This window comes from Xiphophorus hellerii, chromosome 20 (assembly GCF_003331165.1).
Source record: "Xiphophorus hellerii strain 12219 chromosome 20, Xiphophorus_hellerii-4.1, whole genome shotgun sequence".
NCBI classification, from domain to species: Eukaryota; Metazoa; Chordata; class Actinopteri; order Cyprinodontiformes; family Poeciliidae; genus Xiphophorus; species Xiphophorus hellerii.
Window position 1 is genome coordinate 19720186 of NC_045691.1, and position 18047 is coordinate 19738232.

Below are 18047 nucleotides of genomic sequence, written 5' to 3' on the forward strand. Positions count from 1 at the left end.
AGTTTGTTTGATTTTTAACAAGTAGGTGTTGACATAAATTTAGGTTGTTTTCTTGCGAGGCCAATTGAGTGTAATGTGATGGGGGTGGGAAGCAGAGAGAGAGAGAGAAAGAGAATGAAGATGTGCAGCCAATTACTATTCAGCCTGAGAGGCCGTGGGGCAGAAGGAGAGCGAGCAGCCGAGCTGCAGCTCAAATATTCCCGACAACAGAAAGTTGGAGAGCTTTCGGGCCGGAGAGGATGGACGACTTTGATGTTTTGCATCGTTCTTGCTGTCCAACCAGGACGAGCTGCGGCTGTCTCGTGCAAAGGTCGAATGAAATCATTTGATCTTGGCGTCCGGCGCTGGGACAGACATGACTGAGTTGCTGTGGGAAAGTGTGGTAACAAGTGAGGCCCTTTTCTCCCCTTATGGTGCAGCTGTGGTTTGACCCCTGGTAACCTGCCAATTGGGAGCATACAAGTACTGGTTCATATTTGTGTTTGTGTGATGCACATTTTGCAAATGCAAATATTTAAGATGGTGATTATTATCCACCAGTTTCTCCAATTTCCCCTCCCCCCAACATATCCGGTGATGGTTAATAGTTTAACTCTCTCGTCTCTAACTGCTGGAAAATGATCCAGATGGAGGAGCGATTACTTTGGGTTTCAGTTAATGCACGCTGACCCCTCCCCCATCCCAGTCTCCATCTCTTCCTCTCTCTCTCTGTGTTTCGGCAGAGAAATTGCCTGTTCACATAAGCTAAAAATAAATCATGTGACTGAGCGCAGCCAACTGTACTGTTCATGCATTACTTATGGAAGTGTTTGCCTTTCTTCCGTATTTCTTCCTCAAAAAAAGAAGCTCCCCTGCCTCTCAGTTGGTATTTTTGTCGGAGCGAGCTCCCGGGCGATGTCCTTACAAACATGAGCTTTCTTGCTTATTCCCACTGTCTGTGGTTTTTCCGCTGCCATGTGCCAAATATTTAAGCAAGGCCATCTTATCTGCGATGATAAACCACTGAGATAAAGCCACAGAGCTCGTAAATAACACAAATCTTTCAAAAACAAACATCTGACCCCGGCAACCTAACCTCAGTTTTTACTTTCCAGCATGTAAAATTACTTGAGCAAAATATGCAAAAATAAATAAAAGTGCTGATTTTACTTACAACAGTAAGACCAGTTGAATTTTGCACATGTATTATTAATGTGTCAATAATCCATCAATATTTTCCCAGAAGTGTCACTGTGATCATTGTTCTTAGACGACCTTCCGTGTTTATGTTTTTCGCAGTTTTAACTTATCAGCCTCAGAGCTCTTCCAGATGCATGTAGCTGCCTTGCTCCATTCATTTCTTCCAGCACCAGAACCTCCAGAACCAAACTGGAGTCTCTGACCTGGATTCATCCTTTCCAGCTGCTGTCCCAAAAGATCCGGGACTCAGAAACGTCATACATTGCACAAACATTTTATGCAAAAGATGCTTTTTTAGACTCAATTGTCTCAAAAAAGGTGAAAATAATAATAAGTGATGAATTTGGATTCAGTGTTTTTCAGGAACCTTTATCGTCACTGCTAGCTCCGTGTCTAATGAAAACACTAATGATTAGCACTGAATGCCAATCAAAATATGACTAGCTGATTAAAACAATCATGTTGTACACAAAGTGATGCAGCATGCCTGTTTATCTCTGTAAGGTGCAGAAAACTTTTTAATTGGTCCAAGTCTTAATAATTGTTCAGCAAAGCTCAGCGTTTCAGAAACCAAGTTTAGAATTTGTTAACAGAAAGTTAACAGGTTTCACCTTATTGAAACTAGGATTATATTCAGTTCACCCAGGAACAAACAGGAATGGATGATCCATCCCTGATGGTTTTTTCTGGAAAAGTGGGGATAGGCTCCACAGATTGATTTCTTGTACATGTGAAAATGTGAATCGGCTTTACCCACATGAAAGATTAGCATCGAGTCTGCACGGCCCCAGTCACGGCTTTGCTTGCCTGCTTCCTGGTTAAGGTTAAAGTCAGGGCAATGAATTAGTATCGGCCCACCTCTGTCTGCTCACTTTCTCCTTATTGCCACCATTTCCTATTCTGTGCTCTCGTCATCTTCTTTTCATCTTCCACCTTCTCATCCGCTGTCGTCACTTCTCTCTGAGTCTCTGAATCACCCTGTCCCCAGCCCACGCTTCCGTCCACATTTAGTCCTGTTTTGTTTTTCCCTTCATTGAGGCTCATCCTTGACGCCTGCAGTCATCTCTAGAGATTAATGCAACACTGTGCGCACCCATCTGTTTTCACCCTCCTGCCTACTGGTTTCCAACGTGGGTATTTTTCCCTGTCGCTCTGTCCTTTCTTGATCACAGATGGCTTCTTTCGACATCAGAAGGAGTCACTGTTAATTTATGCAATCATTGGCGAATGTTGATAACTTCGTCTTTTATTTTGTGAGGCGCAATCGATGGATAAGTTGCTGTTTGTGTGTTTTTCTGCAAATTTAAATCTGAGTAACATTTTTGTTTCACTCAGGTGACATCACTCAGAAGGGCTACGAGAAGAAGAGGACTAAACTCCTGGCTCCCTACATAATCCAAACTCCAGGTAAGATCAGATTGCCTCTTAGTTTCTGAGAACACACACAGACTCTACTGGATATCTGGACCCTTTACCTTATTGCTAATGTTTCTACTACAGAGAAAACCATCTCAGCCTGTTGTGTTGGGTGGTTTTACTGTCCTGACCGTCCTGCATTTGTCCAGATGTTTTCCTGAAGCCATATAATGCAACCCCCCCCCCCCCCCCCCCTCTCCCCCCCAAACAGATATACTTCCTGAAAATTAAATGCATTTTAATCAAATCAAGAGGCTGATGTACCATAAGATACAAACATCAAATTTCTGAGTAAGCCTTTTATTTATTTGAGCAGCCTCTAAATATTTGTGCTTATAAAAATGATCAGAAAGCCCATTTTCTTATGACTTCCAAGTAGAAAAGTGTTGGATTATACAACTAGAGAAGCTCCAATCTATATCCAAATTCCCCAGTTTCCCTTTTAAATTGCCTCACTGCTCTGCACACTGCTACTGAAGGTAGGAAACTGACCTTTCTTGCCTGAGTGACAACCTCCACACTGAACTTTTATTATTAGTGCCACTTATTGACACTTTAGGTTTAGTATGTCCAGAAATTGTATCGAATGAGGCCAGCGGGCTGAAAACGAACCCATTTCTGAGGGCTTCTCTAGTTATAACTGGACAGTTTTGAAGCTATTTTGTCCAAAAGGTGAGCTCACAGAGTCTGGAACTTCCTCTGTGGATTATCAAGTTAAAGTAATGACCTTTTGTTGTCTCAGATCTACCAATATTGAAACACAAAAGTTCTGCTCACATGAAAAACTACAGATGTTCTTGTTTATATGGGATATTTTTCACACTAAAAGAGGTTTGTTGTTTTTGTTTGACAGTGGCGCCCCCTCAGAATGATGCACAGCCCCCTGCTCCCAGTTCGTCCAGCCACGCCCCTGCTCCGGCCCCCGCCAACTCATCCCGGTACCGTGAACGGCGCTCTCGCCGGACGCATCGTAACGGAGGAACCAGGGATGACCGCTACAGATCAGGTCAGGAAACAGTCTCACTGATATTTAACTTGCTTCTCAAACTTTGAGCACCTTTGATGAGCCTCCATCAGCCGGTCTTGATGAGTGAGCCGGTGTTTAAAATCACACTCTGGGCCGTCTCAAAGGGACCAATTAAACAGGAGTTAATTAGAAGCGTGTTTGTTTATGGGAGTGTGAGGAGATTAGAGAAACCGTCAGCAGTGGAGGGCTGCAGCTGGGGAACCCCTTTGTGAGGACCCCCACTCTCAGTAATATGATGTCACTGGTTGGATGTGTGTGACGGTACTTAGTGAAAAGCCAACACTGATCTTGATGGGGAAACCTGATGGTGGAGAGTCTGAGCAGTCAAGGTAAAAGGTCACCGAAACAACATGGAGAATACTGCTAGTGTTCATTTGGACATCCTGCGTACCGTCTCCTTCTGCTCTGCTCTTGTGGGAATCACAATAACACTCCAGCAGGCTCGCTAAGAAGCCATATGAACCAGAGCCTGACTGTTATACCGAGTTACTGAGGAAACAAATGTTTAAAAACAACTTAGCAAAACAGAGGGAGAAATCAGAGCTAAATCAAAAATTCAAGAGCGACTCAGATAGGACCAACTCTAAATGTGCCGATCCAACATTTCACATGCATCAAGAGTTGTTTTGAAAAAAATAAAATTTGTCTGTGAAAATCTGGTCCTTAAAATACCTTAGATACGTGTCAGCCTGCATTAGTAACCTGTGCTAGTGAGCCACATTTTTCTAGTACTGTAGTCCCACAAAATTGTTACAAGAGCTCCACCCTTTTTTTTTCTTTCAGAAATTTAACTTAACTTCGTCTTTGTTATTAGTTTGTGTCATTTTTTTAATCAAAAGACCTGCTGTTTTTCAAAGCCTCAACATGTTTTTTTTCTGCATCCATACATGCAAGCCTTCCACATTCTATTTTTAGATCATCTGCTCCACAGTTTCCCACTCAGGGGACCACAGTTTGCACTTTAGCTTCAAATGTGACAACAATGCACTGCCTGCTCAAATTATAATAAGAAAAGTAATTCAACTGTTTTTTTCATCAGGAAATGATCCCAGTTTTTGTTTCCCCAATATTCACACATTTGACTGCGGCTTTTGGGCTTCTTTATTTATGAACAGTGAATAATTCAACGGTGGTTCCAATTCCTTATTTAAGTATTTTATTGAGCCACATCCAGGGAAGCCCAAGTGCAAGACCTGCTGCTGACTGATAAGGGTGGGGAGCTGGAAGAGAGAAGAATAAGAAAACAGCACAAACCTGTGGAGTCATCTGAAATGTCAGCAGCAGTGGATCTATACAAAGTCACTGGAGGAAAACAAGATGCAGCAAGAGTCGCTGTGACAGCCAACTCACTTCTGCTCAATGTGCATTTCATTTAAATCAATAACACTTTACAATATATATTTTAAAACTGTGTTAAAATGTTTCAGTGACAAAGTTATGCTATCTTTTGGTACTGATAAAAAAGGGAACTTGGTAATGGTTGGTTGTTAATGACTATAATATTTTACTATTTGTACTAGTTTTTACAGATTAGCAGTTGTAATTAGTAACGCTCCAATAAAGATTTTCTTCTCCAATACTTATTGGAGTCATAAAAACCAGGAATTTACTAACACAAAGTCCTAATGAGATGCTTTGCAGCTTTAAAATGTGATAAAATGACACACATTTCATGTGAAATCAGAATAGTGTCAAACTTAGCTCAGTTATTTTGATGACGCTGCAGTCTCTCATCTGTTTTTTGAACAGTCAACTTTCTCCCTTGAAAAAGATGTTTTTAATCTCAATTCGATCTTTCTGCTGAAATCAGGGGGGAAAAATGTAGCTCCAACACAGGATTAGCTGGTTTAAGTAAGAACTACAATGACCAGTAGCATCACTTAAACGCTGCTAAACATTTTTACTACTGAAACTGTTTTGTTTCAGAAGTTACATCAGAACCAACAAATAAAGATAACCTTTATTATCTACTAGCTGCTTCTGCTGCCAGTGTTTTTTGTGTGTGTGGAGTTTTGCTAAAGTACAATGCTAATGTTAGTACTGTAGGTTTAATCTCTGTTTTGATATCTCCTTGATGAATTGACTTGTGACATATTTCAAAACTTACACACATTTAAATGTTACAATGCTTCATAAACGTAGAATTTTGCTTTGCAGGTTATAAAATTCAGTAAGTAATTTTTCAACTGCTCTATATGCTTAGATGGCGGATTGGCACATAAATACTTGTAATTTTGACACAGGAAGTATGCAACTTAAAAAATGCAACTGTCAGGTAAATAACTTAAATAAATAAACAACTTCAGTCAAAGCAGTCCAGTTTGAGATTTTCTGTCACGGCTGCACAATTCATCAAAATTGATTTGTCATAGCAATGTCAGCATGTGCATTATTGCCGTTTCATAGAATTGCTCAGATCAAAAATATTTAATAGACTATAATACTTGTATATTTGGCCTGATAAAAAGATTTGACTATCTTTTATTCTGACCTTGATACAGATTTTACTGATTAATGTCTTAAAACTTAAGACTAATGGTGCTTATATTGTGATAAATGGATGGAAAAGAATTAGAAGTGAGGATGTGTGGATTAATTGGAGTTGATGTCATCATTCTAGTATTCAAAATGATATCCAGTGTCATGCATACAACCATATTTCTGTGCAGAACTTTTAAAGTTGTATGTATTCATAATAATCAGACATAAAAAGGACTGTGAGAAAAATTAAATCCAGTAATGTTCCATCAAGAAGTAACGACTTCTGCATGTGCCGCTGTGACACACACCGCAAACAAAGCAGAACTTTTGTGTACATCCACTTTAATATGTAGAAATTTTACTTCTCTATAGAAGTTGTGCAGTTCAGTTCAGATAGGTCATTTTTGTTTAGTTTAATCAAGACCTTGAACCCAAACAACCTGAACAACAGAAAACTATGATATAAAACATAACTTTATAAGCTGTAAAGCCTGGCCTTCATTCGACCAGTAAACACACTGTTTATGTTCCTACACTTCCAATAGGTATGGCCTATAAACATTATTACCAATTCCACATTATTACTCTTATTATTAAGCTTCAAGTGTAAATGAAATATCGAGCCTCAAACTTGTAAAAAATAAAACAAAGTTAAGGCAAAGAATTCCCTGTTTTGTTTCACTACTTTCATTTAATGTGCTACAGATGTACCATATCAGGCTTGTATTGTACCACTGGATTCAGCTGTCAGTGTAGCTTGGACCTGTAGTTAAACACATGTCCAGCCTCTAAACGCCACACTGTCTCTGTGAAACTCCATCATCCTTCAGGACACGTTTGAGGAGTCACCCTCTCCTGACGCTGAAAAAATGCACATTATGAAGAAGGATAATTTAACCCACAGTAATCTGTTCATCAGAGTGCCATTTACGTAATTATAGTCCCCGTTGCTGCTGTGCAGTGGGCTGCTCTTGATTTATTTTTATCTCTCGATGTTCAAACAATTTCACTGAAGTAATAAATGTGTTTTCTCTCAGTGCATAATTCTCTTGCACATGTTGTGTTGCATGGTCTGAGCGTGCTCCCGGTCACGTGGTGCCATTTAATGCGCCTGTGGGTGTCATCGAGTGAACAGCGTCTCTGTGTTTATTGCTGTGTGCATTTTTTCTGTGTAGGCTTGCGAGTGGGCTAATACACTATTTTATTCTCTCCTCGTGGCTTCATTCTTTGTCGAGAAAACATTTTCATCACTTCTTCCTCAGATTTTAGCGGTGTGTTGGCAAAAAAAAAAGCTAAAATGTTCTCGCTAAGAAACACTGAAACATCCATCCATCCAACCAACCATTGAAATGGTCTTGAATCTTTATCACCAATATGTGTTGATAATAAAGTAATCCTTCTCATCAAGTCTAGATAGATTTAATCTTGTAAGATTATTGAATTGAGTTTGCTTGCGAGATCTAACTAGAAAAAGAAAATCTTCTATGTGCCAATGAGAAAAGTTTTTTCCTGTGTTCACATCTTATGAATCTAGAACTTCCAGAGCTTTTTAGCAAGTTGGCCTGCAAAGGCCGCGGGCTTTTGATAGCAAAATCTTAAACTTTAGGTCCATTTAAGCTGATTTTTTTTCTTCTTTTCTTTTGGTTTTCTTGTTGTCTGGTTGTTTTTGCGTCAGAACTAGAGTATGCCGGACTCAAGGTGTATACCTTTTCCTCTGCCTATGCAGATATCCATACAGAGGCTGTCCAAGCTGCACTGGCTAAAAACAAAGAGGAAAAAATGGCGCTTCCAATGCCAACCAAGCGGCGCTCCACTTATGTGCAGTCCCCCATTGAAACCCGGACCCCACCAGGTAATACCCAGAAGAAGTCTTTTATCTCTCTTTCAATGCAGCTGTAAATTTAGACATCAACATATTAAACTAAACATTATGCCGTTTTTTTTTTTGTCTTTCACAGATTCCTCGTCAGGGTCTGAAGATGAGACATCTGCACGCAGACAGTCTTCAGCGGTCGCTCCTCAGCCTCAAGTCCATCCCAACCTGCAGAGCTCGGACTACTGGATGAACCGCTCCGCCCAGGGCTCCTCCACCTCATCCTCCGCGTCCTCCACGATGTCACACGGTGAGGCCAAACCTCAGGCGCAGAGCCAGCCTCAGCCTCAGTACAAGCCGCAGTACCAGCCGCTGTATCAGCCTCACCATCAACCCCAGCAGCAACCTCAGCAACAACCTAACCGCCAGCCTCAGGAGCAGAGCCGCACTGCAGCCGTGACGGACATGCTGGCTCACAGTCGCATTGGTGAGGAAGAGTTTGATGAAATATTCATGGACACAAGTTGCTCTCGTAGTCAAAGTTTGCTAAGGACCCTAAAAAGTCCAATAAAAGAATATTCACCATGTGTTCATTCTACTATCTGGTTAATTATTCTGTAGATCAATGCCCCTTTTTGCTTTTTGTCACTATAATGTTTATTGTACATATACCTGCTGGTGAATATTTAAAAAAGGAGAACCCCCCCCCGAATATTCACCATGTTGGATATTTTGTAACACATGAACAGAGCTACAACCCTTTACAAATTTGTCAGGTACGTTGAGATTTTCCACAATTTGTCACCTTAAAACCACCAACTTCAATATGTTTTTTTTTAAAAGATTTCATGCGATCATGAATTTATGAAATAGTTCTCTGAGCATTATAACTTGCCAAATGAAGAATCCGTTAATAATTAATAGAAAGTAGAAAAATCATTTATTCTGCACAGAGTGAAGGCTAATATCCATAGAACCATGTTCTGTACACTAGGAACTAGAGAATGTTGCGTTAAAGTCATTACAGTAAAGTCTTGTTTTTTTTTGAATAAAAAAAGGAATACCCCAAGGTTCAATACTTGGCCCACTGTAACTTTTCAAATTTTTATAAATAACCAAATGATGCATCTGTTAATATTTTATGGAAAGTTCAGGAAATAAGTAAATCTCACCTTCAAATAACAAAATAACTCTAATCTGGTACATGCACGTCTCTGGGGTTTGACAAAACATTTCACTGCATCTAGTCCACCTGCTTACTTTTTTTTACTTATTTCTAGTGAAACTTGTTTGCACTTCATTTTCTTTTCAGCTCCTTCTGAGAACTCCGCCCCTCCTCCAGATGTGACGGCTGTGGCCCCCCCTTCCAGAGGCCCCCGGGTGGACCTGCCCTCCAACGCCGTCGTCCGAGGGATGAGCCGCGGGCACAGCCGCTCCAGCATGATGGAGACCGCTGACGGTAACAGCTTCGCCACACAATGGCCAAACCTAAGCCTACGCATCTTTTTACTAACATTTGCCTTTTTCTCTGTCATGAGAAAGGTGTTGATTTTCATCTTTTGTATTACATGCATCAGACTTAATGTTTTTTTTGTCTTTTTGATCCTTCTTTGACTGGCTAACAGGGAGAACTAATATGCAGAGTAAGGAAACTTTTCATAACCACAGCCTCTTATCTCCTGTTTCCTGGTGAACCCTCACTCTCCCTGTCGTTTGTACTGGATGATCATAGAAGGGAATACAACAAACAATCCTCATGTGTGGCCCTGAGACTGAAAACCGTTCTCCCAGATCTCTCTGTGTTTTCCCAGTATTGATGACACCCACCTAGAGCTGCTGCTTTTCATTGCCCAACATCGAAGTTAATGCTAATTAAAAGCCCAAACTCATTCTCAAACTTATGAAATGGAATGAAGAACAGCAGATGATAAGATTTTAAGACATTTGAACACATCCTGATGTATTGTAATGTTTGCTAGAGCTGTGAAATGTCACTTCTTCATTCTTTCGTCTTTCCGCCTTTACCCTCTTCGTAGGAGTTCCTGTGAGCAGCAGAGTTTCCACAAAGATCCAGCAGCTGTTAAACACTCTGAAGAGGCCTAAGAGACCCCCACTCAGTGAGTTCTTCACTGATGACTCTGAGGAGATTGTCCAAGGTATGTTGGCTCATAGAACTCATTGACCCTTACCCTGAAGTCGAGTTACAACTACTTTATCCACAAACATGTACACAATGCCATCTAGTTTCACATTTGTGGATAGTAAATGTAGTAATAAGAAAATGTTACAATTTAATGTTATGTAATGTCATTCCCATCATTTATGCACACTTTTTTGCATTGTTGGAGGTGTTTCAATGTTTGTGTTTTTAGCAACAAAAGGTGATTTTTTTTAATGAAGTTCTTAAAATGCAACACTTTCATGTATGTCAGAAAAAGTAAAATTGGAATAATCAACCTTTACAGAAAAAAATTGTAAGCATAATTGATCCCTATGATCCAAGCACTGAACCCTGAGGAACTCCATAAGTGAGTAGGAAGTGTTTAAGTCTTTATGGAAACTTTTACAAATATAATCTGTAGCCAGCAAATTCTACATTCTACAGTGGAACAAATTTTTGTAAGATCATTAAATATGACGTATTTCAAGTACCGCCTCCTGGGTAGACATTTAAAAATGATTTACCTTTTCCGTTTGGTTTGTTATGTCATAGAAGCAATAAGGAAATATAATATTCTCCTCTGTTAGCACTAAATAAATTAATAAACTAACAATCTTTTTGCTGTTTGCTCTTAAAATTAATTACATTACATAACATTATTAACTCTGTCTACTTATTTCTGGTCTGCACATAAAGTCCTTATTTTGTTTTCCTTTACTTAGTAGATGTAGCTTCAGAGCGGTGCATGTCTGATGACAACACATGTATCCTGTCTCTGCATGAATAAAGAAGATTATGGGTGTACAGTAGGGACAGTATCTGCGAGCTGTAATGAATGCATTTGGCTTGACTTTGACGTCCTAGTAAAGAGAGTTATCCATCTGTAACCTACCCAAAAACCATCTGTGGTCTCTGCTCATCACAGTGCCCCAGCCGGACCCCAACACTCCCAGGCCGGAGGGCCGTCAGATCATCCCGGTGAAAGGGGAGCCTCTGGGAGTGGTCAGCAACTGGCCACCAGCCCTGCAGGCAGCGTTAGCTCGCTGGGGGGCCACTCAGGGAAAGAGCCCCGCTCTCACTGCTCTGGACATCACGGGCAAACCTCTCTATACCCTGACTTATGGTGAGACGCAAGATTCAAGTGTATGACCAAGAACTTAAGGTTTTTGGTCAAGACGGTGTTTTTAAAAAAAAAAATCTGCCTGAAAGTCTTACTGAAAATGTAAAAATGTGTTTTATCCGTGACATGAGGTTGCTTTGGCCGTGGTAACATGTTGCCTCCTCCCCACCTTCTGTGTGTTAGGGAAGCTGTGGAGTCGCAGTGTGAAGCTGGCGTACACACTCCTAAACAAGCTGGGCACCAAGAACGAGCAAATCCTCAAACCTGGAGACAAAGTGAGGCAGCAGGCACACAGATACAGAAGAGGATTATTAGGACAGGAAGGAAAATCTGCTGCAGACATTTTTTTTAAAAACCTCCAACATTAACTGTGAAGATTCAGTACCATTTTACCAACAAGCCACATCCTTAAAATCTAGTTACAAGTAACAGGAAAATGTACTTATCATATTTCCACTTGCTAGAAGGTGTGATTTATTGTGCCTTGTGACACTGTTCAAACCTCTTACACTTTTTAGTATTTCAACATAAAAACACAGTTTTTCTTGCAATTTATTGGGAATTTATGTGACAAACTAACAAAAAGGAAGTGTATGACTGTAAAGTTGAAGGAAAAAAAGTATTAAAATTTAATACCTTTATATTTCATTTGCATTTAGTCCCATTTTCTCTGATGCCAAAGTAAAATCCAGTGATAGCAATTGTCTACAAATGTCCCTTAATTAGAGTCCACTGGTATAAATTAAATCTGAGGGAAAATACAGAGATTGCAGGTGGTACCATAGGATCTGTTGACAGGACAAAGTCATTAGACACAGATATTGCTTCAAGTTGCTCCCCACTTTTTGTTTCTCTGTAAAACAAAATTAAGGATGAGAATAATTTCTTAAGGGACCCCACAGAGTTTTGCATAATCAATAGAAGTCGAGACATAAAGCAATCCTAAAGAGAAAGTTACTGTCTCGGTAGGTGGCGCTGGTGTATCCAAACAGCGACCCAGGAATGTTCTGGGTGGCCTTCTATGGCTGCCTCCTGGCTGAAGTCATACCTGTACCTATTGAGGTACCGCTGTCTCGCAAGGTATGAAACCGTTCACAGCAACAGGCTCATTTAGAGGCATATTTTGATATATTTTGTGATTAACTACACACTGTGTTTTTAGGATGCAGGTATCAGCCAGGTGGGCTTCCTGCTCGGCAGCTGTGGAGTCGGTCTGGCTCTGACAAGCGAGATCTGCCTGAAAGGTCTGCCAAAGACCCCCACTGGTGAAATACTGCAATTCAAAGGTATGAAAGGTGCCTGGAGTGCGCAGAGATATGTCAGAGAAGAATATGATGCATTTATTAGAAGATGTGCCTAAAAACAACGAGTTTTAACAATCAAAGGACCAATAACGTATTTTCAGCATCTCTCCATTAAACTGAATGCCAAATGGTCCAAACTTTGTTACCTAAAATGAATCTCTAATACACTATGGCATCCAATTTGCAGTGCATATAATTTAGGGCAGTCTTGAATAACGAAATGAAAGAAACTACGTAGTTTTAGCATTTTTTTAAAGTGGTGCAGGCAGAATTACTTGCCTTCTGATGAACAATCTGTCTGAGAAACACAGGAATATACAACAGTTTAATGGTTTGTTTGATTAAAGCAGATTCTCATTTGAACCAAGTTAGAAAGACGAGTGAACTAGCAGGGGCAGAGTAATGTTAGGGATATACTTAGAATAAGTCCAGGCAGTTCAGTAATGCTCTATCTTGGTTTTGTGTGGTAAAAAATGTTAAATGTTCTGTATTTTGGTCCAGAGAACCTCAAAGCACTTCTTTATGGAGGTGAGCTGCATTGTATGGGCCATGCAGATTGAAATGAGGGTTTTGTTGGTGTTACTTTTTCCCACAGATATTGAAGTGTCTTGTCAGCGAATAAATAACGATCTCCCCTGAAGCAACAACTCTTCAGTTTTATCCGACTTGACTGGCGTGTTTCTGTCTCAGCTAAATCAATTAAAGAGTGAGAGAGGCTTCAGGCGTCACATTATCACTGTTACTCTCCTAATAAAAACTAATACGTGATTTTAAATGTTACATTTTTAGGATTTCTTGAACAGAACTGTCAATCTCTAAATAATCAAGCCTGAAGCATGTTTTTATTATGTTCTAGTCAACTCTCCTACTTATCTCGTACTTAATAAAACAGTAGTACCTTAGTCTTGGTGGTTCCTGCTTTAAACTGCTTGGAAATAAAATGGACGGTGCCTTTCTAGTGAAATCTCTAAATTATTTTAATCTAAATGTTTAACTTACAGTTTCCTGATGATACTCTTTGCCAGGTTGGCCTCGAATGAAGTGGGTGATAACAGACTCTAAATACCTGACCAAGCCATCCAAAGACTGGCAGCCGCACATCCCCACAGCTAACACTGATCCTGCATACATCGAGGTAACAGAGCTGGGCTCACTGACTCCCCTCCTGATTCTGATTTTAGCCTGAATGATCCATCTAATCCTATTGATAATTCATTTCAGCGTGTTTAAGGACATGTTTACACCTTTCTGGTCACATTTTGCTCCCTCTGTGTGTAGTACAAGGCCAGTAAAGAGGGCACAGTGGTTGGGGTGGCCGTCTCTAAAGTGGCCATGCTGACCCACTGTCAAGCGCTGACCCAGGCCTGCAACTACTGCGAGGGTGAGTGGATTATTGGTGATGGCGTCATACAACACATCGAACGGCAAAATGTTACAACCTTCTTTATGTTTCTGTTTAAAGGGGAAACTTTAGTGAATGTCCTGGACTTCAAAAAGGACATGGGCTTATGGCACGGTGTTCTCACTGTGAGTATTTCCCTCTGAATAAATTCATGCAATGCAAGTTTAAGTGAAGTAACTCTTCTAAAAACATCTGGAGCCCCTTACAGAAGAGTCACTGTCACTGTTCTTGGCTTTATTGAAGAAAGAAACACAGAAGCATTAAACCAGGGATATTTCTTCAGGGAAAAAAACCCTAAACAAAACAAAGAGAGTAGACAAAGTTAATGGCATTATTATCTCCATCAATGACTCCTTATAGTAAAAAAAACACAGCTAGGCAGAATCACTAGGTCAGGAGTATTTTCTATGAGCGATAGCAGGATTAATTGCAAGTAATGCAGAATTGGAGAATTGATGGGGCAAGTATTTGAGAGACGGGACGTGGTCAGTGCATCCAGCAGCATTAGCCTATAGCAGAATAACTATAAAGATTTTTTTTTACAAAACTAAAGCTACTCTTAGGAATAAGATTCATCAAGAACAGATAACTAATAGAAAACCTATTGTTAAAGTTAGATTATGATCAGTGAAAGTTCAGCTTCCCTTTCTTCAGATCAAGAAACATCTGGAAAAGATGATAAAACACAAAAGGAAAGTAATAAATTAAGCAATCAATCTGATTATAACATTTTAACAGCTGACAATTATAACCGTTGAAACATCAAAATGTAAGAATGCTGCCTTGTAGGTTGCCTCCAGCTAAATGTTACTCTGTTTTTCTGGGGCGGGGGGTTTGTCCCAGGCTGTAATGAACAGGATACACACCATCAGTGTTCCCTACGCCGTAATGAAAGCTTGTCCTCTCTCCTGGGTGCAGAGGGTCCACATGAATAAAGGTAAATGATGTCAGTCTTTTGCTTTGAGCCTTGTTGTTTAAAATCCTGTGTGACTTGGTGAGTTTGTCTTCCTGCTCTGCAGCTCGTGTAGCTTTGGTAAAGTGCCGTGATCTGCACTGGGCCATGATGGCTCATCGGGACCAGAGAGATATCAGCCTGGCTTCACTACGAATGCTCATTGTTGCTGATGGTGCTAACCCCTGTGAGTAAATCTGAAACTCCTGGTTCTAAGCATGTCTGACAAAGTCTGGAGTTTATTTTAAGTTTTTTCCACATCTGCATAAAAATGGGAAAAAAATAATTTGGAAAAATATTTGTTTCCATTTATGTTTGTGCTTTAAAATTGACCAAAAACCTACTACAAATTCTTTTTTAGCAAAATGTGGCATTTTGAAATCAAAATCTTTGAACATGCCTTGTTTCAAACCCAAATGGATCTGATGTAACATTTCCTATCTGCTCTTTTCCAGGGTCTGTCTCTTCCTGTGATGCCTTCTTGAATCTGTTTCAGTCACATGGGTTAAAGCCTGAAGTTATCTGCCCCTGTGCCGCCTCCCCTGAGGCCATGACAGTAGCTATCCGCAGGTACCTCACTGTTCCTTTGTTCTTAACGTTGTTTTTGTGGACTTCAGAATGGAAAAAAAGAACCTGAACAAGATAGATACATTGCCTTATCTTAATTTTAACCAAGCTCACTAAGCCTGGACACTACAACTGAGGACATAAAATGCTTTTAGTTTTCTCCATTCTCTGCAGACTGTTGTAGTTCAGCTTATATGTCTGCTTTTCTAAAATCTAACTAGATTTATCATCCAATTAATGAGAGCAGACGTAAACATAAAAGGAGGAATATTTTAAAAAAGAGATTTCAGATTATGAATTATAATGGTAGCTGCTGCAGTAAGGGTCAAGAGTGTGAATAATCCATTTGTTTACCGCCATAGCCACAAAGCAACATAATACATCTATGCAACGACCCCAACTTGGGCTGAAAGACACCACAACCTCAATCAGTTTTTCTGGAACTGCTACTTTAATGAAAATGCACACTTGTACATTGGCTGATACTAAAAGTGGTATCCAAAGAGATGAGATGGATGTAATTGCAAATATTTAATTGAATTTTTGCTTTCTTTAGGCCGGGCGTCCCAGGTGCACCTCTCCCCGCACGGGCCATCCTTTCCATGGGCGGCCTGAGTTATGGGGTCATCCGGGTCAACACCGAGGACAAGAACTCCGCCTTGACCGTACAAGATGTAGGACACGTCATGCCTGGGGGTGAGGACAGAGGGAAGCAGGCATTAGTCATGTGAAAAGCAAGAAAAATAAATGTCATGTGGATTCAGATTTTAGAGGTAGCTGCAACAAAGCCACATCGAAATTTACTGGAATATAAACACATAAAAGTACCATCATGCTTTAGCCTGTCAGAGGGTGCCGTCTGGAAAGCCACTGCATGAAAATAATAGTTAGTCATCACAATGAGACATCAGTCATACATTTTTATGTTTGGTTGCAACAAATCACTTTTCCAGCTCATGAATCCAAACAAAACAAAACAGGCATTAACCAGCTGGTTCCAATAGATCATTTAAAAGAACAGTATCGTAGACTCTAATGTTTTACAAACCCACAGTGGGAAGTGGGAACAAAATGAGACCAAAAAGCCTGTATGTACAGCCTGAGATATTACCAGTGAACACTTACTGGATACACAACAGCAATGCTCAGCTTTTCAGCTCATCAGCAGATCTCACACTTAGTTTTAAAATCTCAATGCAAACTGAACTGAATCATTTCTGCTTTTTAAAACTTTACATGAACTATTTTTGAGACACACAGTCCAGTGAGTTGGTACATGATGCTAGAGAGATAGTACATGTTCATATTTTTGTAGAACTTTTAAGTTTTCTGGATGGTAACAACACACAGCAGCTAAACTAAGCAGGTTCTCACTTATTCCAGGTTTTAGAAACTATCTCAACAGCTTTTACTCACATGCAGTTGGTTCTGCTGCTTTTGTAACTCTATCAATTTGGAACAAGTCATCTGACATGTCATGTTAGTACAGTCAAACAAATCCCATACTTAACTGCAGAAGACATAGATTTAGCTGACATTTTTAGCTGATGTCCCTGACAGAAAGGCATCAGGATTATAGCCAGCATGTTCAGTGTCATTGTTTAAGGCATTCCAGTTATTTCATGGTTTCCTCTTTTGTACTTTCAGCTCTGATGTGTATAGTTAGGCCAGACGGGCCTCCTCAGTTGTGTAAAACCGATGAGATAGGAGAGATAATAATCAACTCCCGTGCTGGAGGCACGATGTACTACGGCCTGCCTGGACTCACCAAAAACACTTTTGAGGTATGTGTGAGGTGGGAGATGATCCAACAGCCTGCTGTGTGTGTGCTGACAGGAAAGGAGAGGGGAGCTGTTTAATGTGGCTTTCTCTCTGTAATTTGCTCAGGTGATACCGGTTAATGCTAATGGAGTTCCTATTGGAGAGATTCCATTTGTGCGGTCAGGACTCCTGGGGTTTGTTGGCCCAGTAAGTACAACTCATTATATCATCTCTAGTTGTGTGAAACCTGGCTCCCTCAACATGCAGGATACTGACTCAGCTTTTGGCCCCTCCTCCCACCTTCACAGGGCAGTTTGATCTTTGTTGTGGGGAAGATAGAAGGCTTACTGATGGTGAGCAGCCGTAGGCACAACGCTGACGACCTGGTGGCCACCGCTCTGGCTGTGGAGCCGGTTAAGACGGTGTACCGTGGAAGGTAGACATGCATGTTTCACAATGTGTGACTGTTGATTTCTCTCTTTATCACTACTGACATCTAGTGGTTGAAAGCAAACATAGCATGTAGAAAAATGCAGTTGAACAGTTCAGTTCGTTGCAAACTTTTTCATGTCTCTTCACTTCATAACCACAAACTTTTTACTGGGAATGAATGTAAAGTATTGTGTAATTGTGAAGTTTAGAAATATAATGCGTGATAAAAAATGGAGAATAAATCTGATAAGTCTGACCTGTTTGTCTTCATTCCCCTGAATAAAATCCAGTGCAATGGTGCAGTCAATGATATATTGTCTTCTGAACTACTTTATGTTGGTTTATTTATGTAAGTTGCTAAAGGGATATAGATACTTTTGCTATAGTCCTTCTATTTTCACTAGGCTGTCAAACTGTTTCTGTATTCTCTGA

At 40.3% G+C, this 18047-nt stretch overlaps 1 protein-coding gene across 2 annotated transcripts in view; it reads left to right on the forward strand.

Annotated features, from left to right (window-relative positions):
• Nucleotides 1-18047, forward strand: part of dip2bb (disco-interacting protein 2 homolog Bb) — a 43619-nt gene that overhangs the window by 13386 nt on the left and 12186 nt on the right. For both annotated transcript variants that reach the window (XM_032548387.1, XM_032548388.1), the window contains exons 2-21: nt 2515-2586; nt 3449-3601; nt 7830-7955; nt 8062-8403; nt 9229-9375; nt 9953-10072; nt 11003-11200; nt 11381-11472; nt 12167-12277; nt 12360-12483; nt 13527-13636; nt 13780-13882; nt 13964-14028; nt 14747-14840; nt 14923-15042; nt 15311-15425; nt 15979-16118; nt 17070-17206; nt 17310-17390; nt 17492-17619. In XM_032548387.1, coding sequence (XP_032404278.1) covers nt 2515-2586; nt 3449-3601; nt 7830-7955; nt 8062-8403; nt 9229-9375; nt 9953-10072; nt 11003-11200; nt 11381-11472; nt 12167-12277; nt 12360-12483; nt 13527-13636; nt 13780-13882; nt 13964-14028; nt 14747-14840; nt 14923-15042; nt 15311-15425; nt 15979-16118; nt 17070-17206; nt 17310-17390; nt 17492-17619 — 2578 coding nt within the window. The remainder of the gene's footprint in view (nt 1-2514; nt 2587-3448; nt 3602-7829; nt 7956-8061; nt 8404-9228; nt 9376-9952; nt 10073-11002; nt 11201-11380; nt 11473-12166; nt 12278-12359; nt 12484-13526; nt 13637-13779; nt 13883-13963; nt 14029-14746; nt 14841-14922; nt 15043-15310; nt 15426-15978; nt 16119-17069; nt 17207-17309; nt 17391-17491; nt 17620-18047) is intronic.